The 27,101-nt window shown below is 27.2% G+C and overlaps 5 protein-coding genes across 5 annotated transcripts; 3 read left to right on the forward strand and 2 right to left on the reverse strand.

Annotated features, from left to right (window-relative positions):
- Positions 1 to 1,053: 1,053 nt before the first annotated feature.
- On the forward strand, positions 1,054 to 1,599 carry GO595_004983 (small GTP-binding protein; the record flags this gene model as incomplete). Its single annotated transcript, XM_067918174.1, has 1 exon — positions 1,054 to 1,599. One exon carries the CDS (start codon positions 1,054 to 1,056, stop codon positions 1,597 to 1,599), a length of 546 nt encoding a protein of 181 aa, XP_067775001.1.
- A 2,138-nt stretch (positions 1,600 to 3,737) lies between these two features.
- Positions 3,738 to 4,127, forward strand: GO595_004984 (uncharacterized protein; the record flags this gene model as incomplete). Its single annotated transcript, XM_067918175.1, has 1 exon — positions 3,738 to 4,127. The coding sequence occupies one exon, from the start codon at positions 3,738 to 3,740 to the stop codon at positions 4,125 to 4,127; it is 390 nt and encodes a 129-aa protein (XP_067775002.1).
- A 149-nt stretch (positions 4,128 to 4,276) lies between these two features.
- On the reverse strand, positions 4,277 to 4,882 carry GO595_004985 (thioredoxin peroxidase; the record flags this gene model as incomplete). The annotated part of the gene is made up of 1 exon (XM_067918177.1): positions 4,277 to 4,882. The coding sequence occupies one exon, from the start codon at positions 4,880 to 4,882 to the stop codon at positions 4,277 to 4,279; it is 606 nt and encodes a 201-aa protein (XP_067775003.1).
- A 3,417-nt stretch (positions 4,883 to 8,299) lies between these two features.
- Positions 8,300 to 8,731, reverse strand: GO595_004986 (ribosomal protein L27e; the record flags this gene model as incomplete). Its single annotated transcript, XM_067918178.1, has 1 exon — positions 8,300 to 8,731. The coding sequence occupies one exon, from the start codon at positions 8,729 to 8,731 to the stop codon at positions 8,300 to 8,302; it is 432 nt and encodes a 143-aa protein (XP_067775004.1).
- A 9,323-nt stretch (positions 8,732 to 18,054) lies between these two features.
- Positions 18,055 to 18,369, forward strand: GO595_004987 (uncharacterized protein; the record flags this gene model as incomplete). The annotated part of the gene is made up of 1 exon (XM_067918179.1): positions 18,055 to 18,369. The coding sequence occupies one exon, from the start codon at positions 18,055 to 18,057 to the stop codon at positions 18,367 to 18,369; it is 315 nt and encodes a 104-aa protein (XP_067775005.1).
- Between the last annotated feature and the right edge of the window lie 8,732 nt (positions 18,370 to 27,101).

Raw genomic sequence — 27,101 nt, forward strand, 5'->3', positions numbered from 1 at the left:
TAAATTTTACGGCAAATTTGTTTCTAAGGATTGTGTATAAAAACATTTAAGTTAAACTCAATATCTCACAGGAAAATATAATACATTTTGTTTCCTATGTCGATCTGAGAATATGCCATGACTTTTGTTGCAAAAAGTTATATTAATAAATTATTTTGATTGATATCAATGCCATAGAAAATTTTGACAATCTCGAACCAAGCAAGAAATGGAACACATAATGGATATTTAGTAATGATAGTATAATAGAAAACTAATCAAATTCCAAATATCATCTTAGATAAAAAATTGATATCAAAACAAGTAATTTAAATGATCAATTATCAAGATAGGATTCAGCAAATCAGATTCATTGTAATCATCATCAAACTAAAACAAAAAAAAAAAAAAATAAAATATCACATATTAGTTTATCATGGATTCATAAAATATTATCAATTTTATTAAAATTATTTTTTATATTAGAAATATGTGATCAGCCCTGCGTATGTGAAGTGTCTGAAAATTCAAATTTTGAATAGAAAACAATCGTTTGTTACCAGTCAATTTTCCTATCGTCCAGACACTTCGCTGCCTGCGGACAATATTATTTTTCTTGTTCGATACTTACGGCAGCGGAAATTTGAATCTCTCTTTTGTTAAACAAGAATTTTTTTTCAAAATCCATGTATTGCAGTGCATAAAAAAGATGAAGTGTGTTTTGCACAAATAAAACCCTTTTTAACAGTTCTTGTCAAGTGACGGTTAAGATAATTAGCCGATAATCAAATGGGAAAAAAATGATCAAACAACTATTTTGTTTTATCAGAGTTGAATAATCTTATTTTTTCTTTACGAATCTTGACCATGGTTAAGAGAATGAATTCTTTTCGTATTTTTTGGGATATTAAGTTTTTAATCTTAAAAAAGACTTTTAAATTTGTGCAAAACGAAGAAAAAACAACAATAGAATCGAACGTTAACATTGAAAAATCAATAACGGTCGAAAAATTTTTCACAAGATCAATGTTTGCTTTTTGAGAGAAAATCATTCATTCTAATATTATATTTTCAATGAGGAGCATGAAGATAGGCGTGTTTGGAGGCGGTGGTGTCGGAAAGACAGCAATCGTACTACAGTTCGTTAAAAACCAATTCTCTTTAACTTATATCCCAACAATCGAAGATGAATTCATGAAAACTTTAATTTATAACGGAAAAACTATAAATCTCGAAATTATTGATACAGCAGGGCAAGATGACTTTGTGACAATGCGTAATAGATACTTAAGCTCTGTAGAAGGTTACGTTTTTGTATATTCATCAACAGATATTGATTCTCTCCATTTTTTAAGAGGAATTTTTAAGTCAGCACAAGAACTCAAGGAAAGGGTTGACATCCCTTGCATAATAGCAGCTAATAAAGCCGACTTGAAAACGGACGATTCCGTTCCACTGAAAAAAGGTGAGCAACTTGCAGTAGAATTTGGCTGTGAAATTTTAGAAACATCAGCCAAAGATAATTTGAATATTAAGGAATTGTTCCAGGGGATTGTAAAAAGAATATTATCATCTGAAGGACAAGATGAAACACCAACATGCGGATGCTCTCTTTTATGAGCGAATAAAAAAGATGTGTCTTAATATTAATTTTGATGTTTATCTGAATCAAATAAATAATGCATGTTATAAATTAATAAAAAAAAACATTAAAATTTTGGCTCTGATGTAAAACGCCCTCCATTTTGCGGTTTTTGAACGATAGGAAATTTGAAGAAAAATAGAAATGCCACATCAGGGCACCCCATCCACCAACCCGTCGGCCGGTTTTGATCGTTATCAATTAAAAAACAAGTTTTGAATGGATAACGATCAAAACGGCTCGCACCTTCGGTGCTCGCATTTGATTCAAATTGATATATATTCTGACCGACAAAATATTTGACATAACGATAATATCTAAGTCATGAAATACAAAATATTCGATTTATTATAACGGTTATCGATGAAAATTGATTCATTTTCGTTGTAAAGTAATCAGAAAGTCGATCGTTTTTTGCGTTGCAATCGAAATTCGAAACCATTAAGCAAGTGTCTAAATTCAATGACAAAAGCTTCATCAAATGGGCTTCTGAGCAGGGAATCATTCCTGATATTCACCAAATTCAAATATGGCCGAAATGTCAATGGGTAGAAGGTTTTGATATGAGAACCACATATATAATTACAGGTTATGTGAACGATCAGTAGTAATAACATGGTTTCAAACTTTTCGATCTATTGCAGAATAAGAATATCGAAGAGATATAACTCATAATTTTTATGGTGATGGAATAGTCGAAATTGATGAGAAACATTTTTTCGATGCTAAATACAACATAGGAAGTGCATTGGAAAAAGAAGAAATTTGAGTTTTTGGCGAAATATACAGTAAAACGATGAAAGTTGTCGCTGAGATTTGCGAAAATAAATCGAAAAAAGTCCTCATTCCAATTATTTGTTCAACAGTTAGATATAACTTAGAAATTTGGTCTGATGAATGGAAGGCACATAACACTCTTGGTGATTTAGGTTATGTACACACAACAGTAAATCACTCAGAAAATTTTGTAGATTTAATTACTGAGGCAAATACTCAAAAAATAGAAAATCCATGGTATCTCATAAAAGGATTCCTCATAAAAAATGAATTCAGAGATAGAAATAAGCTCGAATCATATATTTATGAATGGTGCTTTCGAAGAAATATTGGAAATACATTCGAAAAATGCTGGAAAGCAATAATTGGTCAAATTTCATAATAAAGTGAATCATAATTTAGAATATTTTTATTAGAAAAATGAGGTTCGGAATGTGTATCAGACCCTCCGAATACAATATTTTGCCATTATTCACTTTTTGAGATGATTTTGATCTCCTTATCAAAAGTCGAATATTTATTGCCATTTTTTTTCCTTTCAAATCCCCTATCGTCCCTAAACCGCAAAATGGAGAGCGTTTTGCATCCTAACTCAAATTTTTCATCCAAATTAAAATGTTATTTATGGTGAGTGAGATAATGTGTTATTATTATTAATTCGCAGATACAGAAAAGAAATCAAAACGTAATTTGAAAAATTTTTAAGCGCTTAAAAAGTTTCAGTTTAAAACGATCATGAAATGCTATAAATTAAATGTTAAACACAAAATACTTCCCAGGAAATGCAATTAGCGATTATTTACTTAACGAATGCCTTTACTATGATCCATACATTCATGTGATTAATCTTTTTGATGTTTTTTTCAAATGGGCTGATCCATTTTTCTTGGTTACAATATGCTTAGTTATTCTTCTACTTCTTCCTGTCATTTTCCAATTGCGTCCAGATGATTCGTACATGAAAATATCGCGGCTATACAATATATCTCGGCTTGCAGTTTTAACATTTTTCCATCGAATTTGTTATATATATTTAATTTTTGTACCATTATCATATTTTATTGACCAGTCACCTCCATGTTTTATAGGGAGATCAAAGGTTGAAAATTTCAAAAAACATTCATATTTTCCAAATCCAAGACTTGGATCATTTGCAATGACTTTTTTGTATTTTGGAGCTTTGGTTTCACCCAAGCGTGCGTGGATTTTTTACATTGTTCTTCTTTTTGGGTGCATTCATTTTATTTTTGCAGGTGATCTTTCTATTGCTCAAAGTGCCTTTACCGTTTGTTTATGTTATGTTCTACATTTTTATGGCCAACGAGTTCCATTTTTTGTAATGCATATTGAGAATTGTGTTCTTCCATTTTTCTTATTAATTACTTATTTAACGAAGAAAGAAAAGTTCATCGGTAACGATGTTAACACAGGACGAGCTGTTTCAACAATTGCTATGTGGATTTCAGATGCATATATGCTTGCAAGATATCATATCACAAGGGCTGGTTTTATTAACATAGGTAAGCCTATCGATATGGAGCTAGAGAAAGACACGAAAGCAGGTACATATTTCAATGTTGTTTCTTCAGAAGGTGAAAATGTATTTCATAAGAACCTCAAAAACGATATTATAGACTCTTGTGTTTCATTAGTGATTTTCGTTTTAGGCATAGCGCTTCGTGATAAATATGGAAAAGAAGTAAGTTATTCACATAGTGGTTACATCTAAAAATATTTTTAATAAATTATTATCCGATCAGTTTTAAACGGTCTTTGAAATAACGGTTAAATAAATTTGGGGTGACCCAAATGTACATTTTCTATTCACACATTCTTTTTAATTAAAAAATTACTCTAAAAAATCAGGTTCAGGAGTGTTTAATGAACCTTAGAAAAGAATTCTTTTGAATCCTTTGGATTTGGCTTAATTGTGTCCTTTCCTTCTTCCCATTGAGCAGGACAAACTTCACCATGCTTTGCAACATATTGATAGCCTTTTACGAGTCGGAGCACTTCATCGACATTTCTTCCAACTTCAGGGTTATCCATAGAAAGATGCCTAATGATTCCCTTTGGATCAATAATTGCAGTGCCTCTTATATCGTGTCCAGCTTCTTCCGAATAGAATCCGTACTTCTTAGAAATCTTGGCACCAAGATCACCAATCAACATAATGTTCATTTCCCCAAGTCCTCCAGTGTTTCTTGGCTTTCCGATCCATTCTAAATGGGAGTAAATCGAATCGGTTGACATACCAACAACTTCGCAATTAATTTCATTAAATTTTTTGGCCGCTTCACTAAATGCAATTACCTCCGTTGGACATACGAATGTGAAATCGAGTGGATATGTGAAGAGAACGAGCCACTTACCTTTGAATTGGCCGAGAGAAACTTCAACAAATTCGTGCTTTGGATTGACTGCAACACCACTGAAACATGGAGCAAAAGAGCCAACAACAGCAGATTCTTGATGGCAACTCATTAAAATGATGTGAAGATCAATAAAAAAAAACTTAATGAAATATATTTTGTTTTTTAGACATGTTGCAATTTGTTGTAAAGAAGATTTGGTTTTATTACTTCACCATGTGATATTATCTAATAATCATATTTCCTTTTTTGCCAACAAGGTAAAGAAGATTTCGATAATATTAAACATGTTTGTATACATAATAAAGACGAAAAGAAATAATTTTTCTAACAAATAAATGAAATTGAATAAATGCATTTAATCAAAGCTTCTTCATAAATTCTATGACGTTGAAGTTATGCCATAATATTCTTCTTTTACCAAAATTCGGAGTTACTCAAGTTCAATTACTAAAGACAATTTGTTGTCCCTAATGAAGAGAAACCTTCACGTAATGCACGTAAAGAAGTTAATAAGAATTTAAGATATCGAAATAATAAAACATGTGAAACGCAAAGTTAAAATGATAATGACTTCAAATTAGACAGAAGATATTATGAAGATGCGCATGATTTAAATGATCTGTATGAAACTGCACAGAAAATAATTCTTGAATTTAGAGAATGATGAACACTGATTTAACAAAAGATGTCTACTTGTATTAAAAAAAAACGACGAAGAAAAATTAAAAAATGAAAAATGATGATGACAAAAGTGAATCAGATGGAGTGAATGAAATAGCAGAACATATTAAGAAGAGAAAATTGGAGGAAAAAAAAAACATCTGAATGCCAAAGCACCGGATGTCCAAAGGGTTTATCCACCACATATTCAGTTTCATGTATAAAATGCTCTGTTGATTACCACTCAAGTGCTGTCGATGGAGCGCAGCGTCTTCTGTCTGAGTGATGGAAATGTTTGCAATAACGTTGAAGGTTTAAATGTTTACTTGGATGAAAGTTTTGGTTTTTCATTGTTTTTTAATCTTTTGTATGAATATTTTGTATCTAAAGTTTTTGGATGATATATGTTTTGAATATTTAAAACAATTGGAAATTAAAGAATAAGAAATTTATAATATTTTATATCCGAAAGTTATGGATATTTTTGCGCAAAAAAGAGAGGGTGGAAACTGTATCAAACGATTAAAAGCATATATTCATTGTAATAATAATCTGTCAAAATACCTCAGAAAGCTGATATAAATTAAATAATATTTTAAATCCAAATTGATTTAATAAATAATAACACTCAAAATAAATGATTTAAATATAAGAAATAACTCAAAAGTAACATATTTTTTTTATATGCAGAATTCATAAATCCGAAAAAGTTTTTAAACATTTTTTTAAAAATAAAGCAATTAAAAATTTTTATGTTTATAAACATTTTGTATTTAAACACCATCTTCTTCTAATTCATCTTCCATATCTTCAATTCTTTTTTCTAGTTCACATGATTTGCATAATATTTCTTCATTGTCCGAATCTTCAATAGCTAAAATTTGTTCGATCATTTGCAAATTATCAATTTCTGTCATTACCAATTTGTGTAATTCTTTATCATCAAAAGATGTCACAAAAAGCAGAAAATTCAATAAAATAATTAAAAATTTATCATTGACCTCAGTAATAAAATCAGAAACATATTCTAAAAAATGTTCATTAATAAAATATTGTATTTGATCAGAACTTAAAAATGGAATAATAAATGCTAATGCCTTCACAGTTTCTCTCTTGAGGTCATATGAACAATCTTTCACTATTTCAATCATACATTTTAATGATTTTTCATTTAAAACAAATGCAACTTCATTATAATATTTGACAATTTTACGCGAAAAGTGACAAAATTGAAAACGAATTTTTTCAAATTTCGATTTTCCTAAAAATGCCCAAAAATCCCATTTCAAAGTTTCTTTTAAGTTTTGTTTGATAGTCTCGTTTGAATATTTAAAAATAAATGTTATTACTTGCATTGTTTGAAATAAAATATCGGCGTTATTAGAATCTAATAATGAATTTAAAATTTCATAAAAATTTGCTTTTTCCAAAAAATCGCACACATTAACATCCATTGGAATACATATAGACATCCCATCTAAGGCTTCAGGGAGATTTTGTTTCCTTCGGATCGATTCTAAAAAAAATTCACAAATTGGTAAAAAATCAGTGGAAAACTCAGACTCATGAATTAATGAACAAAGGAAACTAATGAATAAATCGAAACACTCTTTTTCTTGCAATTTGTTTTCCATTATATCATTTCCGAGTGTAATGTGATATGAATTACTCAAAATGAATTCTTTTGCTTGATTCGATTTCAGACAAATATTGTTCAAAGCTTTTAAGCTACCATGAATTAAATCATTATATAAATCGACTGGAAGTTGATCTTTTGTCCCAAATAATCCGAATAATGTTGCTTGTGGAAGTTGGTTTGCATCTGATTCATCAAGAATACATTTAGGTGATATAAAAATGTCGACAATTTTTTCTATAAGTTGATCTTGGTGTTCGTTAGAGCAATCACTTGCTAAAATGTAAGTATATGTCAAAATATCAAGTGATAGTTTAACATTTTCTGGATTTGAAGAATTAATAACAACATCAGAAATCATATATATGTAGTTTGTAGAGGAAATTAATTGAGAAAAAGGAATTAAAATTGAATCTGTATCCATAAGTTCATAATATTGATCAAAAAAATTGAGGGCATTCCAGAGGCCTATGTTTACATTTTCTTCATTTGCTTCATTAACAGAAATGATTGTGGAATTAATAATTTCATTCAACGTATCTAAGGAATATCCATCAGGCATATCACTTGAGTCATCTGCTTGAACGTGTTGGGTTGGACCCATTCGTTTAAAATAAGATAATTTTGATGGGAGTAGTTTTTTTCTTTTGTAATTCATGTGAAGACGATATATGTCAATTGAAAACAATTTTATCGTTATGAGGAACAAACATAACTAATGATTCTTCATAATTTTCATATTTTATTTTGAGGTGTTGACCAAGTCAAGGTACATTGGATTCATTTGTTCTAATTTTTGGTTTTTTGATAATTTCAAAATAATGTAAACATTTGTTAACCACTATTTAAGTAAAAAGTAATTAGCTTTAATATATAAAATCCGAATTAAAATAGCGACAAAAAAGAGAAAAAATCTCAAAATGATATGATTCACATATTGGTTTATTATATAAATGAAATTTTTCTCAAACACACATTATTCTAAAAAGATACACAATGGTAATTACAAATAATTGGTTGACTTAAATTTTTTTGCTGAAAATCAATATCACAATTTGAGCATTTCAAAAATAAAAAGAAAAACAAAACATTGATGTCAAAGAAGAAGCTACAGATAAATCTCATTTTTTTCACACAATATTCGAAATCCAAAGGAGCGTGGGTGGTTGCCCTACCCGAAGCCCAACAAACATTGTGGGACGCTCTGCGTTTATTTTTTGTTGATATCATTTAGAATTTAAGTGGCTTGAATAACCATGGCATCTTTCCATTGAGATACTTCTGACGGAGAACTTTGGTAACAGCTTGAAGCTCTGCCTTCTTTTGTTGTGTGTCTTCCATGGACTTGATTACTTGATCTGGTTTAACCTTGTTCCAAAAGTCATCATCTTTCATAGTATGACGAGTTAGAAGAAGGTGATTAAAGTTAACAGTTTTAACGAAAACCTTGATCTGTGTACGCTTAACGAGTGTCTTTTGTGGCATGTCCTTAGTAAGTTTCTTAGGTGACTTGCTAATACCTAAAACAACTGCATGTGGATACTTTCTAGCTTCTGTTGGTTCTGGGTATGCTTGCAAAACAATTGCTTTATTACCTGCGTGACGACCACTAAGAAGAATTACAAAACGACCTGGTTGCAAGAGGGTTTTTTGGGTAGACATTGATCAAAGTGCTGGGCCAAACAAACCTTGTGAAATTGTATTTCCAGTAAAACGACACTTTTTTGAAACCAGTTGTACTTTGGAAATGTACAAATTTTGTTCCAAAACATCATATGAATAAATGCAAAAGGATCTTTTGAGAGGGCGCCGCATGTAAAAGGTGTCGTGGTGTTATCCGTTCTTATGGAATCAACACGTGTAGAAGATGTTTTCGTGAACTCTGCCAACTTATAGGATTCAAGAAATATAACCAAATAAACTAAGCCGTTGTGATCTTGAATTATTTCTTGAATGTATAATTTTTTATTCAAATTATTTTCAATTTCTTTTAAAAAATTTTAATACAGTAATAGCAAAGAAGCTTTCTGATAACTCGTTTTATATTGTTTTTCTTTTACTGTGATTGGAATCTTTGGTTTTTCAAGAATTTCATTTTAAATAATGAAAAAATTTTTCTGACAATTGATAATTCTGAATTTCGCGCCATAAAAAAATTTCATTCAAATATATATCGGCATTATGGAATTTTAGCGCACTTTTTCAATTTTAGTGGCACTTTTTAGATGCAAGAAGTAGCCCAGGTTTTAAATAACGAAAATGAAAACATTATCATTGATTTAATTCATTTCTTGCACAAAAATCACGCCGAGATACAAAATATGGAAAACATTCAGCGACTCGTTGAATTTTCACAACATTTATTTTCATCAATTAATCTTTATCAAGAAAGTATCTCGCAAAAGCAATGGGTCCATTTACTTGAAATTTCATACCTATTTGCTCTTTCTTTATGTCCTTTAGGTGCAAAATTTTTACCCATTGAAACATGTGATACTACCACGGGTTTTACTTTTATGACAACCTTAATGATTATTAGCAAGAAGAAACCACAACGGGGGTTATTCCAAATAGTTCGACCATATTATCATCAAGCACTTGAATGTATTAAAAAAGGATTTTCATCAAAAGGTTATTATGTGCGAACCCCACTTTATTATTACTTTCTAATTCCATCCATGCTTAAGCAAAAAGATGCGATTTATGATCCAAATGATATTCATGAATTTTTTGAAATCATTCATGGTCTTGATCCTAATGATATTAATCATGATTTAGTTGTATTTGGTTCAGGGGTATTAAAGATTTTTATTACATCTCATAATTTTACACCAAAAATGAAACAAATTTTTGATGTTTTTTTCCATCTCACACAAAACAAGCCAAATATCTTTTTATCACATTTTTTTTATTTTTGGGCATATTTCATTAAATATTCAATCAATGTTTTTACTAATGATGTTATTTTAGGACAAATTGATACTGTTACTAAATTAATGATACAAATTTGTCCGATGAAATATCATGAATTAAATCGTAATTATAAATGGACTACATTAATTTATTTTTATGATTTTATGCTTAAGGATCAATTTAAAGATCATATTATATTTCAAGAACGAATATTATCATTAATATGTAATGGAATTCATAATGTTTCTAATATCGAAGGATCATTTAAAATGGCAGATGCAATCAAATATTTATCAAGAATTTATATCGAACAAATAAATCAAAAAACTTGGCTCTTCGATCGTTTATTTAATTGCGTGAATCAACTTGTATTACGATTAAGGCATGAAGCTAAAAAAGTCGTTGGAATAAAATTTAATAACTCAGTGTTAAAATGTAAACTAGTCAAACAGAAAGTCACTTTTTCAGAGCAAAAAAATGATTTGAATGAATGTTCCCTCGATTCAATGATTTACTCGCTATATCCGTTATATCTATTTAATGATTTAAATGATGCTTTTAAATATTTTGATCAATATTATCATATAGTTGAAATGATTCGATCACATATTAATATTTATGCATTAATTCATATACAAACCACACAAGTTTTAAGTCGAATTGATAAAACTTCATGCGAGAAATTACATGGAATGTATTTACTCGAATTATTTCATACGTGGTCAAAGTTTTTATTAACTTTATCATTTGCTCATTGTGTTTCATTAACTTTCCAAGATTATGAAATCGATAAATGTTCGATATTTCCTAATGAATATCGACGATTTTATAAAAACATCGAAAAACAATTATATTTTCCGACGTTATTTTCTAATTTATTTGAATCATTTTCTGTAATACCTGTTGAATATTTCCCAGAGATTGCTTATGATATAGCAACTCAAATGTTTAAAGCATTAAAAAAAGGAAGGTTGACCATATTATTTTTAAGTCATTTTTATGATTTTCAATTTAACATTGATGCACAAAATTATAACAAATGTTTTTTTACACATTTATTAGGTAAAATGTTTGAAATCGCAGTAGAAAATTTATCGATGTTTAATTCACAATCAAATCGTGATGCTAATTTAATACATTCATGGGTTTTAATTACCATTCGTTTTGGTTTAATGAACCCATCGAATAATACAAATTTTGTTTTGTATATATTTTTGAGAACTTATCGTCACGTGTTTTCAACGGTTTTACTAGTCAATATAAAAACGGTTTCGCATCAAAGTTTAGCGTTAAAGACGATTTCGATTTTTTTGGAAGAATTAAAAAAGAGTTCTAATGAACAAGTGGTCGATACGCCTAAGAAGAAGTCATCGAATAATCAACGAAAAGCAATTTTCTTTGATGATATTCAAGATAATGCAAAATTTGAATCATTAGATACCATTTTAACGTTATATATTGAAAAGCCCAAATTTATCAAATTCAAATATTTAGTCCCTTTTTTAGATGAAGCATTTAAGTCTAAGATCCCTAATTTAGTATCCAAAGCAGCGACAATATTTTTAACCAAATTCAAGGTCGAAAAAGCTAAAAAATATATATCACAAAGTGAAACATATTGTTCATTATTTAATTCATTTTTTGATACATTACCACAAATTGATTCGAATATATCACATGAGATTTTACGGATTTTACCTGTATATTCAACATTATTTTTATCTAAGCCTCAACGCTTTTTTTCATCATTAAAATCGATAAAAATTAAAGAACTTGGATTCGATATGGATTTAGTATTAAGGGAAATATTATTTCATTTAGATTATAATGAATCGAATATATCATATGTGTTTAACTTAATACAAATCTGTTTTGAAGTTGTTTTAGAGAATTTAATATGTTCACCACATGAATATAAAAAAGTATTAATGCATTTGATTAAAATATTTTGTTTTTGTTGGTGTTTTGATAATCTTAAGCCCCAAATTTCGAATTATTCGAATTATTTAATATCGAAATTTGGCGATGCTTTTGTTATAGGTCGATCTAATACATTTATAATGTGTTTATTTTATGAAGCCGGATCAAATCGATCGCATATATCACAAGTTGCTAATAGTTTATCGAAGAAATTCTTTAAATATATCCAAAACAAACCTATAAATGAAGAATTAATGAACAAAACAGTTAAACAATTATTATCATCTTTAAAGAATTCATCAAGTTTATTCTCAATGCTTTGTGGGTTATCAATGTTTGTACAATATTTCCCAAAATATATTCGATTAGATCATATTTGTTCTTTTTTAATCCAAACTATTGATGAACAAGCTAATGATAAAACATTTGGGAAAATATTAAATTCGTTATTAAAAAAGTTCTTATTAATTTCGGATGATGAAACTAAAAAAGAATTTGTACAAATGGCTTTTGATATTACTTGTCCTTTATCGATAGTAGTACGACTTATATTAATGAAACGAGCAAAAAAATTGAGAATTCCTTTACAATATAATTCATTTAATGAAATTGAACAATGTTCTTCACCTTATTTATATTTACAAAGACTTTCATTTGTATTTTTATGTGATTTAAAAACACCTTTTAAAATGACACCTGAAATAAAAAATAAAATCGATGAAATATTTACTACAAATCATTCACAAATGTCTATCGAAAAGTTATTACGTTTATTATGTTTCATTTTGACTATTTTAAAAACGCCGGAAATATTTCATATGTTTCAATCAAGTGATGGAATATTAAAACTTTTATGTAATTCTTTATATATGAGATATTCACCTATTATTCTAATCACGAAAAAATGTTTTGAAACATTACAAAAGTTTTCGAAAGTTTATGATTTTTATGGTCAATATGTAGATAATATATGTGAATGTATTAATATTGATCATTTACAAAAGTCATTTCATAACTTTCAAAACATCGAAAATCAAATTGTTATATGTTATCGATTAATAAGTTTTTTTCCAGATAATAAAAGATTAATTGATTTAATTCATATTATAATTGATGCATTTAAAGATTATACTGAAAAACCAATTAATGAACAAATGAAATATTTATCGATATTTATCCAAATGTTAAAAATATTTTCGATACAAGAATTTATTAATATACCAATAATTAAACATCATCTATTACATGATATAACAAATGAATCGAAATCACCATTAAAATTTTATATCGATAAAATCATTGAATTATTTAATGATTCATTAATATGTTTTAATTCAATATCACAAAAATATATAAATAAATTCTTAATTATATTCCCTGATGAAACTATAATAATATTATTAGAACATGAAAATTCATTAAACTCTTTACGATTCTTAAAGAATTTAATAATTAATGATAATACAAATACATTTTATAATTCTTTTATTGGTTATTTAGATAGAATTGAATCTTATACATTAATAAAGCCATCGATTTTTAAGTTAACTAAACAAATCACTAAATTAAAACGATTTAATCAACAAGAAAATTTATTAATGATATTATTAAAACATTTTAATATATTATTAGAAAGAGTTTCGAATAAACCAGAATATAATTCTTATGATATTAATTTATTAACAGATTTATCATTAACTTTAATTAATATGATGAATGAATTTACTAATTTAGAATTAATAATACAATTTAGTAATTTATTCATTAATCCTTATTTCATACGAACGAATGTCCAAACGTTATTCATTGAGAAAATATTTAAAAACATTTCAACTGATTTATTACATCAATTACTTCAATTCATTGAAAATAATATTGAAACTATTTCACCATTTTTATTAAATTTATTATTACCAAATATTGTAAAATATTCGGATCAAAACATTCAAAAATATATTTTAGATTTAATAATAAATTGGTTACCACAATATCAACAACATTTATTAACATTTATTCATACAATATATAAACTTATTGTACGAATTCAACCTTCAGCTTTTTCATTAGCAATAATTTCTGATTTATTAAAGACTACAATCACTAATTCTAATACAGAATTAATAATATATTCATTAAAAATTATAATATTTTTAGCTTCAAATGATTTATTACCGAATGATTTATATTATTTAGTGTTTTTACAATTACTTCAATCATCACATTTCTTAGAATCCCCATATTTAGAATATTTTATGAAGTTCTTAAAATGTCGAATTGATTTATTTGATGATATGCCACAAAAATATATTGAACCATTTTTATCAAATATACAACGTATGTTTTATATATTAACAGATTTAAAAAAAATGCTTTATCCTTCTACATCTATATTTGTGACAGTACCTTCATTACAAAATTATTTACCTTTTTCTTTAATAAATTCCGTTTCTATTTTCTTAGAAAGTAAAATAAATTCTGGTATTAATCAATCAGAAGAAAAAGAAATAATGGAAACATTTGTCTGTGCGTTAAATTTTTGTAAAAATGTAACTAATTTAACTGATAAAGAATTAAATGCATTTGCTTTTATTTGTTTTCATTATATTGAAATCCAATCATTAAATAAAATGAAAGAAGATTTTTTAGATTCATTTTATCATATATTAATACATAATAATATTCAAACATTTCCACGGAATTTATTAAACTTAATAACTATCATTGATTTAAATTCATTTGGATTAATTTGTTGTTCTGCTAAAATCGATACAAATATATTTCTAACAGAATATATCGAATTATTTGATAAATTATTAAAATGTATTGAATCAGCTTCACCTATAATGTATTCAGTGATTTTATTTGATGTTTTTATTTCATCGATTATGGAATATCCAAATTTATCGACACAAATTAAAAACTCATTAACTAAAACATTTACTGAATTAATCCATAAATATTCACGTAGTATTCCTACATTAAAACCTTATTTATCATCATTAATTATCATCATTGCTAAATCGATTATGAAACAACAAAATTATACTGATTTCCATCAATATATTTATTTATTAAATAGTATAGCTGATGATAGTGAAATTATTACAAATTTCTTATTCGAATATATAGAATTTATATCATTTGAATCTCAATATTCTTATGTAGAAAATATTATATTAAATATAGAAAATAATAAAAAATCAATTAATTTGTTCTTAAAAAAAATTCCTTTCTTTTATTCATCAGATAAAATTTTATTAAATACAAAAAAATTAATTACTGATAATTTAATTCGTTTTTTAATTATTGATGAAACAATTAATTTCGATAAAATAATTTCTGTAATTAAAGATTATAAACCTGAAATTGGATCTGATTTAATTGACAAATATTATTTCCAAATATATTTAATTCAAGCTTATCGAACTAAAGATTCAACAATTTTAATATATTTAGATAAAGTTATTTCTATAATACCTAAAGATAATGAGAAAAAAATCGAATTCTTATTTGAAAATATTACTATTAAAATGTGGGAAGATGAATTTTTACCAATAATTATTGCAATATTATCACCGAAATATAAAATTTGGAAACCTTTGTTTGCATTATCTCATTCTTTAATATCAATAAGTGATGATTTAATATCAATAACATTTAATTTAATGATTAATCAACAAAATGAATTTTTGTTTCTTAAATTATTAGAGAATTTACTTAAACAAGAAAATAAATCGAAATTAACAAAAATTATTTCTGGTTTAATTAAAACATTTTATTTAGCTCAAATTAAAATCCCGTATAAACTTGCCGAAAAAGCTATTAAAATATCCGGTAACTTTCATTTATTAGAATTCTTTTCAACAATTGAATCAGTTCCAATGAATAAATTCTTATTACCACATGAAGCTAATGATTTCATTTATAGTATTTATCGACCATTTTTAACGAAACGTCAATTGTCATGTGTATTAATGACATTTTTAGGTCAATATGAAGCAGCTAAATCAATATATTTAAATGAAGATAATCAAAACTCTTTTATGGAATCAATGGCAAAAGTTAATAATTATTTATTAGTTGAAAATGATTCAATTGAAGCAATTTTAATGCCATTAAATCAAATCGATCGAAATGATTCTATTTATTTATCATTAATAGAAGCAACTAATGCATTTAAGAATAATGATACAGAACGACTACAAATATTATTACAAAACATTGAAAACTCTAATTTAATTATGGCAATCAATAAAAATAATTTATCAATATATCAAAAAGAAAAAATTACGATCATTCAAGCAATGGTTAATATATTAAATGGTAATCCAGTAGCTAATAACACGGTATGTTGTATCAATCATTCTTTTTCATCTGTATTATTTAAGTTCAAACAATATATACATAATATGATAAATCAACATGAATTCATTATCGAAAATGACTCGAATGCGTTCTTATTATTAATGCCATCAATGCGTACACAGTTTCGTCGTGTTGCAGGGTGTACTACACGAGGAATGATCGCATTATCTAAAGAACATATTGATGAATATTTCCAAAAGATTTCACAAAAAATTACAAACAATCAAATGAAACTTAGTGATTGGTTTAAATTCGCTGCTGTTTCTTTTAATGTATATTTAGCACAACCATCGAAAGATACATTTAAGACATCATTTGGTGCATATTCACGTTTGTTTTCATTTGGTCTTCAATTACCTCAATATATGATAAATGAAGCAGCTGCACGTGTTATTACAATGATTCGTTTTGCTTTATATAAATCAAATGAAACATATATTGAAATCATCAAAAACTTATCATCAATATTTAGTTTAGAAAATGGAGCGATTTGGACTTTTTGGCTTCAACAAATTGTAGAATTAGCTCGTGCACCTTGGTTTTATGATATGACAAAACATTTGTTCCAACAAATGGCTTATCGATCATTAATGTATTCACGGAAAGATAAAAATGAATTTCTCGAAAAATCATTAATCAAATATTTATATGAACATCCATCTCAACAAATATCAATGATGAATATATGTGAAAACTTTATGAATTCATTATTTAATGAAGTAGATTTTAACTCTAAGAAAACTCAAACGAAATTATATAACTTCGTACAAGAAATATTAAAAATGAAAAATTCCTCAATTAATAAAATTAATGACTTAATAACAATACGACAAAAATTACCGGAAAATATGTTCGAACGTTCATTAAATCAATTAACATATTCACAAATCGAATTAATTGGTGATTTCCAAACATTTGCAACTACAATTAAATCAATGGATACAAATTCCATTATTAAATATATTCAAGAAATGACAAATTCTAAACAATCATTAATCGAAATCCAACAAAACATATCCGAGAAAACACAAAAAACTAATCAAAACCTTCCATTCATATTTCCTTTACGACTTGAATATCAATCACAAATATCTATTCTTCAAATTATTGATGACTTCGAAGTATTATCACCAGATATTATCATCTTTAAAATGGTAACAACAAATCAATCATGGCCATATTATATGGTACAAAAAGCAAATGGTATTAATGGCTTTCATAAATCTTTAATTACGCTAGGAAACTCATTATATTTATTCAAGTTAATGTTCCAACAAAGTTATAATACACGTAGAAGAAGTTTCACTATTTTCCCTTCACAATTCTTCGAAATCGGTACTTCGTTCATTTTTACTCCATTAACTTCTCATCCGACGACATTTGAAGATTTATTCACTCGAAGTATAATGATAACAAGTGATGAATGGTTAAACAAATATGTGATCACTAAAGACATCGGAAATAATAAAAAGAAAAGTATTGTAACTAATGAAGGAAGACAAAGTATATCAATGTTCCCAACACATATCTTAAAGCAAGCAATGTTAGCGAAAGTTACAAAGAGTGAATACTTTGCAGTACTTCCAATATTAGCGAAGTCATTTTCTGTTTCTTGTTTATTACATCATTTTTTTAATGGTAAATATCCGTCGATGTTACATCACATTTGTTGTTTCTCAACAGCAATTGTACCTTTGATACATTCCGATTTCGATAAAGGAACAATTACTTCAATCGAAAAAAGAAATTCGTCTTCTTTTCGCTTGGCAAAAAATCATTTAGAAGCAATGGGTATATATGGAGAAGGTGAATTCGTATTAACTTTCGCAGCTGTTTCTGAATTGTTCATAAAGAATATCGAAAGTGTTCAGTCGTACTTGGAGGCAATGATTGGTGATGAAGACGTAGATGTGATGCGAGACGAAGAGTTGTTAAGAAGTAGAAGAGAGAAGTTGGAGAAAAGAATTGTGAAGTTCTCCCCGCCAAGAATGCCAGACGTGCGCCCGGAGGAGGGAGAGATGTGGATAGAGAACATAGAGAAGTGTATAGAGAAGGCAAAGAACCCCGAGATACAGCCAATAGAAGCGATACCCTGGTTCTAGACATTACTGTTTGAAGATTTATAAATAAAAAAAAAATAAAATGTGAAAAATGTTTCTTTTGCTTTGAGTTGAGAAGAAGTATCAATTATGTGTTCGTTTTGTTGAAAATGATTTCAATTAATATTTAAATGCAAAAGTTCAGCGATTTCTTATTTCACGGGTAAATATTCTGTTTACAATTGAAGCTATCAATCGCAATATTTATTTTAATAATTTATTATTTCAAAACAATATTTGGAAATTATTCAAATTACATCATATAGCACTTGTTTGTACATCTTTAAAAGGTCATATTACACTAAAATAGTTAAATTACTTGAAAATTGTAAAAAAAAATTTTTAAAGCACTTAATGAAGCATCTAAAAGATGTAACATAAACATGGTTAAATTGTTACTTGAACAACAAAGAATTGATACTCCACCGTTAAACATGAACTCGCTTCCATCAAAAATACACAGAAAACATTATTTCTTATGCAATGCATGCGGAGTCCTTCCCCCAATGCATATATCCTAAGTTGTTTCTAAGGTTATATGGTGACTTTGGCCAACAATCATTTTCAGATGACGGGTAATTCCATGTTTTTTTGTTCATAATGTAAATATTTAGTTATTTGATTTGCCTGGTTTAACCTTTACCTATAGATTAGAAGCTCGAATTTTTATAAGCTGTTCATTTTCAAAATTCTTTTTTTAACGTTAAAATTTTTGAATTTAGTTTTATTTAAAAGTGCACTTGAGGCAAAAATAGTATATTATGATTTGGTGCCTTTATTTCACAATATTTCTATCTCACTCAAAGGAAACTTTTATTGAAAGTAATAGTACATTAATTATTTACAGTAATAGTGAGTTTACACAAGAGTATCAAAATCTTACAAAACATGTTTTAATTAATGGTGAAGTTAACACAATACCTCAAAGGGAATTTCTTTTGTGGACCAATCTTATTTCAGCAAGCATCGGCAATTCCGTAAAAACAATTGAGCAAAATGCCTTTAATTCATGTAAATCTCTTGTAACAGTTACTCTTGGAGAAAACTTAGAAATAATTCAATCCGGTTCGTTTTATTTTTGTGTGTCATTAAAAAGTATTATCATTCCAAATTCCATCACATCAATCAGTAATTCCTTATTTTTTGCGACTCAGTTAAAAAAAATCACATTGCCAAATTTAGTCACATCAATTGGTTCTTATGCATTTTGTGATTGCACACATTTAGAAACAGTTATATTTTCTGAAAATACTAAAGAAATTGGCGCAAGCGCATTTAAATCTTGCCACGCATTAAAAGACATTATAATTCCTAATTCTGTAACATCAATTGGCAATGAAACATTTTATATGTGTCATAAATTAAAAACAGTTAAATTCAGCGAAAATCTTGAAACAATTGGCACTGGCTTATTTGATTATTGCAATTCATTGAATGATATTATAATACCAAATTCATTAACTTCAATTGGAAGATTTATGTTTCGTGGTTGTTCAGCATTAAACAATATTACACTTCCAAATTCAATAACAATAATTGAAAATTCTGCTTTTTATTCTTGTCCAAGTTTGGTAAATATAATAATTCCTGATTCCGTAATTACTATTGAAGACTCTGTATTTTTTTGGTGTACAAATTTGAAAAGTATAATAATTCCAAATTCAGTTACGTCAATTGGACAATACGCATTTTCTTTATGTTCTTCTTTAGAAAGTATAATAATTCCAAACAAAATTAACGAAATTAGTAACTCCTTATTTAGTCAATGCTCTTCATTAACAAATATCACAATTCCAGATTTAGTTACTTCGATTGGAATGATTGCATTTTCTTATTGCACGAAATTAGAAACAGTTATTTTTATGGGAAATAATATTAAAACATTTAATTATGAATCATTTGAATATTGTGAATCATTATTCAATATAACAATTCCGAACTCAGTTACTTCGATTGGTGATGAAGTGTTTTTAGAATGTTCAAATTTAGAAAATATTTTTTTGGGTGAAAATGTTATAACAATTGGAAAAAACGCATTTAAATCTTGTATAAGTTTGAGAAATATTTCTTTCTCAAATACAATTATGATAGGAAGTGGATGCTTTATGCATTGTAAAAATCTTAAATCTATTCATTTACCGAAAATAGAAAATTGTTCAAATAATTGTTTTACTGAATGTATTTCTTTAGAGAAAATTGATTTACCTTCAATTAAAAATATTGGAAATTCTTCATTTTCATGTTGTTGTATTATAAATAAAATTGATTTCCCAAATGTTATATTCGTTGATGATTTAGCATTTACTAATTGTTTTTCTTTAACTTTCGTTAATTTACCAAAAGTTAAAAAAATCGGAAATAGAATATTCGAAAAATGTATTTATTTAGTCGAATGTATATTTCCAGATTTAACTGAAGCTGGTGATTACGTATTTTCTTCATGTGCATCAATTACAACATTTAAAGCGCCAAAATTAACAATTTGTGGAAAATATTTATTTCAAGAACAAAAAGTAATCGAAAATTTCGAAATGGGAAGTTTAGAAAATGCATCTGATTACTTATTTTCAAATCAGATAATTTATACAATAAAAATTCCAAATTGTAAAGAGTTTGGAATTTCATGTTTCGAAAATTCAAGTTTTAGAATCAATTATGCAAAAAATGTAGTACAATTTAATGTTACGAAAGTTGGCGATAAATGTTTTTATAATTTTGATAACACAGAAACAATTGTTTTCCCATATTTACAAATCATTGGAATTTCTTCATTTTCTAACAGTAAAATTAAATGTGATTTTCCTTCGTTAATAACTTGTAATGATTTTGCATTTCAAAATTCTCAAATTACCAAATTCATAGCACCAAAATTGAAATTTATTGGAAAAAATGTGTTTACAGGTACAAATTTACAAAGTTTTATTGCAAATAATTTGATTGAAATTGGTGACGGTTGTTTCAAAAATCAAAATGAACTTCAAAAATTAAATATTGAAAATGTCGAAAAACTTGGAAACGAATGTTTTATGAATTCATCACTTAAAGTAATTAATTTTTCAAAGTTAAATCATATTGGATCAAAATGTTTTTCATATTGTAAAGATATCGAATATTTCGATTGTAGTAATCTCATTATTGAAATTGGTTCGAATGCATTTCAGTCATGTGAAAACATTAAATCGATTTCTATTCCAAATTTAATAAAAGTTAATGCAAATACATTTGATAATTGTCATAAGTTACAAAATGTTTATTTGCCAAAATTACAAATTATTGGCGATAATTCATTTAGTAATTGTATATCATTAACTAATATATCATTTAATGAAGTTTCATTAATTGGAATTTCTTCTTTTGAAAATTGTAATAATTTACAAAATATTAATTTACCAAATTTAAATGAAATTGAAGAAAATTCATTTAAAAATTGCGTTTCATTAAATAATGTTTCATTTCCCAATGTTTCAATAATTAAAGATTCAGTTTTCGAAAATTGTATAAATTTGGAAATAATTAATCTGAATAATGTTAAAGAAATTGGTTCAAAATGTTTTTCTAATTGTTCCAAGTTAAAACAAATTTCATTAGAAAACGTTATGACAATTGAATCGTTTACATTTTCAAATTGTGTTTCACTCGAAACGATCGAATTGAAAAAATTGGAAACGATCAAAACCAATTCATTCGAGAATTGTAAATCACTCAAAATTATGATTTTCGAAAATTTGCTCAAAATCGAAGGAGATTCTAACTTTAAAGGCTGTTCTTCACTAACATTTATTCACGCGCCTTTATTGCATACAGTGCCACCAGACTCCAAGCATATTTTTGAAAATTGTTCATCATTATCAATTGTATCATTTCCAGATCAGCCACCTAATTTTGATTCCAAAGTTTTTGAAAACACAAATCGAGACAAAATTCACAAAAAAGGACATTTTGTATATGACATTACATTGTGTTTACCATTTGTTAAAAACTATGAAAATTATAACGTTAATGATACGGAAGAATGGAATCAAATTCTTGCAGTTAAACCCGAAAATTATTTCGACGTTTGTAAATATACTAAAGATTCAAAATCGAATCAAAAAGGTTTGATTATTGGCGTAACTATTGGCGGAGTCGCATTGGTCGCAATAATTGTCGTTGTCTCTGTGCTGTTGTACAAGAAAAATATAAAGAACAGAAGACTGAGAAATGAAATTGATGAACACATTTTACTTACTTCGGCTGTTGTAAACGATTTCGGATAAATTCATGTGAATATATTAATAAATGTATTCATCAATTCAAAAAAACCCAAAATTTTTGTTTCAATGAAATGTTATAAATTTGTAATCATTCTGATAAATAAAAAAAGAAAAATTTAATCATTTTAAAGAGGAAAAGAAATTTGTAATTTCTTTTCACAATAAACAATGATTAACAAAAACAGAAAAATATTTTATTACCACATTTCAACATTTTTTATTATTACTCAAATCCATTGTCCTCTTCTTCCGTTATCAATTTAATAAATTAAATTCATTGTTCACTTCTTCGTGATTTCCTCCCGTAGTTGATGCAAGTGATCAGTATAAGAAGTTCATTACTTAGTATTATCGTTATATAACGATAATAATTTTTTTCAAAAGTCTTACAAAAACAAAAAGCACAATACTAAACATCAAAGTTGGAAAATAACGAGGTGGCTTTGAACTAACCATACTAAAAATGACTCACATTTAGAACATACCACACCCCATTATTTATTTATCTTAATTACATTTGCTCAATGAATTTCTCTTCTTTGAAGTAATCTGCAAATGGATCTTCTTCAATGTATGAGATTGATATTCCTGTTGTAAATGTGTTTGTGGTTTGGTTATTATCATTTTGTTGTTCTGAAATTTCATTTTCATCAATTTCTTCTTTTTTATTTTTAATTCGAATCAATAATATAATAAGCAATAAAATTATAATAACAACAACAATAACGCAAACGATTATTATGATAATTGTTGTTTTATTATCATTTGTTTGAATTTCATTATTATAAATAAATGTAAAGAAATTCGAATAATAATTGTAATATGTTGAATAAATAATAACTGTGTAATCATAATATATAAATTCTGTTTCAATATAAATACACGATGAATTAATTGTAATTAATGCAATTGTCTTTGTTTGCGTTTCATAATAAGTAAATGAATATGCAATTGTCAATGTATACGTTAATGCATATGAAAATGTTAAATCGCTTTGAAATGATTCAGTAAATGTATTACTAAAATGAATGTATGTAATTGAGAATATGTATTTGACTTAGTATCTGTATTACTTCGACTGAATGTATGTGATGCTGAAAATGAAAGTGTTGGAATTGGTTTGCAGTTTCCTTCTGTATATGATTTGATAACATTTAATATCCCAAAGTTACTTTTGATATATGTTGGATATGTTATAACTGTTGTTGTAACATTAGAAAATGCATTTACTCCAATACTTGGTTCGTTAGTTCCATAATAATAAATACATTCAAGTGCATAACAATTACCAAATGCTGTTTCTCCAATTTCCGTTATTCCATTTCCAAGTGTTAATATCATTAAATTAAAACACAATGAAAATGCTAAACCACCAATCGTTGTAACTAAATTTGGAATTGTAATGTTTTTGATTGATGAACATGATGAAAATGCTCCACTACCAATCGTTGCAACATTTTCTCCAAAAATAATCCTTTCTAAATGTGAACATGACGATAAAACATAATTCTTAATATCTGATAGAGAATTACCAAAATTAACTGAATTAACTGATGGCCATCCTGAAAATGCATTAATTGGAATGAAATAAATTCCTTCACCGATATTTATAAATTTCGTGTTGTCTTTATATCGTTCAATTTCACTAAAATCATTTGAGTTTGTTATCGTTAATGTTGAAGTTATAAAATTATAATCAATCCAAATTTTATCAATAAGTATAATTGAAAAGATTTATGAAAAATACAACAGAAATTAAAACATTTTTATGTTTTTTCTTTTCGTTTGTTTTCAATTTGTTAATTAAAAATTAAATTTCAGAAAATAAAAAAAAAAAAAACCAAAATTAAAAAGTATATTAGAGCTTGAACATTTTCGTTGAATTTGAACATTTTCCTTGTGAAACTACTATTCGTTAAAAATGATAAATGTGCTTTTAATGAAAAATGATTAAACACTAAAGAAAAGAATTGGAAATAATGTTTAACATATGAAATCGGTAATTCTAACAAAGGGGAATGACACTGATATTAAATGGATTCGATTCATTACCTTTTAGCATAATAAAATTTGTGACTTTGATGGATACGTTCTTTTTATTAAGGCATGAGAACGTAAAGTATGTGTTCCATTTGGATTTTAAAGTAAGGCAAGGGGAGCGTTTGAGGGTTTGAGAAATAGATAATTGATCACTAAAAATCTTTTAGCCTAAGTTTTTTGGTGAGGTTTGTAATAAGCAAAAGCAAGAAGAAATAACATTCGTTCGAAAACTTGCTAGCAAGCAGTCAAAAACGATACAGAGAAAAGGCGATATAACTTTTTGAATAATAACGATAGAATCCTTCGCAATAAAATTTACAAAAAGTGGCTACGGTTGTTTGCTGACATTGAACGACAGGGCTTTCAAAAATTGATAGTATAAACGGTCGGAAGGTTTGTTTTTAAGCAAAACGCGTTAATTTAAGAATTTGCAAAAACGAATTAAATGACGAATCATTTTTTCTCATCAGAATACTTCATAAGTGCAGTGTCAGATAGCCCTTTTGATCGTTGTTATTATAAGAAAAACGAATTTTCCCAAATTTTATGCGAAACATTTCGACGTATTTTTCATTTTGATTGTTTATCAACTATTTCTCTTCAAGTTTTGATGATCTTCCCATTACTCTTTACGCTTTATGGATTTGGTATGCAACAGAGGCTTCGAAATTTCTATGACAAAACTCGCTTATTATTCATTGAATTTCTTCTCACACTTTCTTTTGGTGCAATTCTTAATCACATCATTACCATGTGGATGAGAGAGCCATACCCCTGTCTTAAATGGAAAAACGGGCATTCAGAAGAAATTAAAAATTCGTTCCGTACACCAAACAATGATATGTTCATAATTACATATATATCCTTTATCTTCACACAAGTTGATCTCGGTAACAAATGGATCCGTTATTTTATCTCACTTTTAATTATATTGTCAAATTGTATATGTTCTATATTTCAAGGATTTTCTTCGATATCACAAGTTCTTATAACACTTTCATTAACCCTTTGGATAGTCACTTTCTTCCGCTTCATCCCGCCAATTGGAGTTATCATTTTTTCTTGCATCAGCATCATCGGCGGTTTTATCGTTTTTGGATTGAATTACGCTGAATTTGGATGGGACTCAGTCGTACGTAGTTCTCTCGAAATGCTTATTAGAGGACTTACTCTTATCACTGCATCGTTATATCTCCTTATAAGATATAAAATGTCAAGGAAGACATTTTCATTGTTTAAAGTTTCTTGGATGAAAACAGAAGACGATGAAAGTAGTGACGATGCATATATTCCGAGTATGACAAGAAAAGATGATGATTTGGAATTCGCGCCAATCCTTAAGTTTGACCTATTGGATAGTTCTATAGCTTTTTTCATTTATTTGATTGGAAACTTTGGTTTAGTATATGATAAAATGTATCGATTCTTCGAATAAGATTTAAATTTTTAGTAATTTTAATAAACGCTTTATACGATTACACTTTTTTTTAATATGTTATCCAAATTACACCAGTTTTTAAGGGTCTCGTCGTACCGTACGATCAAAATCAATTTTTTCAATACTTCCGAAAAAAACATGTTTTCATGTTTCATATTTCTTCTGATGTTGAAAAAAATCATTTGCTTATAATTCCTTTCAGACTGACTAGATCAAAACAAAAACACAATTGCAGCAATAAAACGACGGTTTTCGATCGGAATAAACGTACATTAAGCAAAACAAAAATATACACCAGCTCATTCATTCGTTTTAGCAATAATGAACATTACAATGAGAAACAACCCAATACGAAAATGATAAATTACGAACACAAATTCGATTTTTTGTGAAAGATATTCAAGGATCCTAAATAAACCTGAATTAATAGGAAAAGTTTTTTGTCCTTTGAAACACCAATTGTTTAGTTAATGCTGGGATGTTTCATTCACATTTTATGTTTAACTTTGAAATCTGATGCGTATGCTTGTTTTTATTTATAAAATTAAATGAACCTAAAATATTTTTTATTTAAGGTTTCATTTCTGTTAACAGGATAAATTGTACAAAATATGTACATCAAAAATGTCGTTGGAGAATTAGAACGCCAAACACTAGAATTATTGATCTGCCTCGTATTTATACTTTGTAACTTTTTAGCTATGTTACAAAATATTCTAAACTTTGAGTTTCGCAAAAATATTTGATTTCTGAATCTTTAACTTTATGTGAAAATCAGACTTCATACCTAGTAGCCTTATTCCTACAAGGCCTTTAGATGTTGAATTTTTTACATTTATCAAACCAGAATGTGATATGCTCAAAGCATATCGGCATCGTCAAGGTGTAAAAAACATAATACTGCAATATTACAAGCACTGTAATAACTCTTGGTCAAAGAATGATTCTTTTCTCCGCCGTCAGGATTCCACAAAAAAAGTAATAATAATAATTATAAAAATATT

Source organism: Histomonas meleagridis, assembly GCF_020186115.1.
Source record: "Histomonas meleagridis strain 2922-C6/04-10x chromosome Unknown contig_30, whole genome shotgun sequence".
Lineage (NCBI taxonomy): Eukaryota > Parabasalia > Tritrichomonadida > Dientamoebidae > Histomonas > Histomonas meleagridis.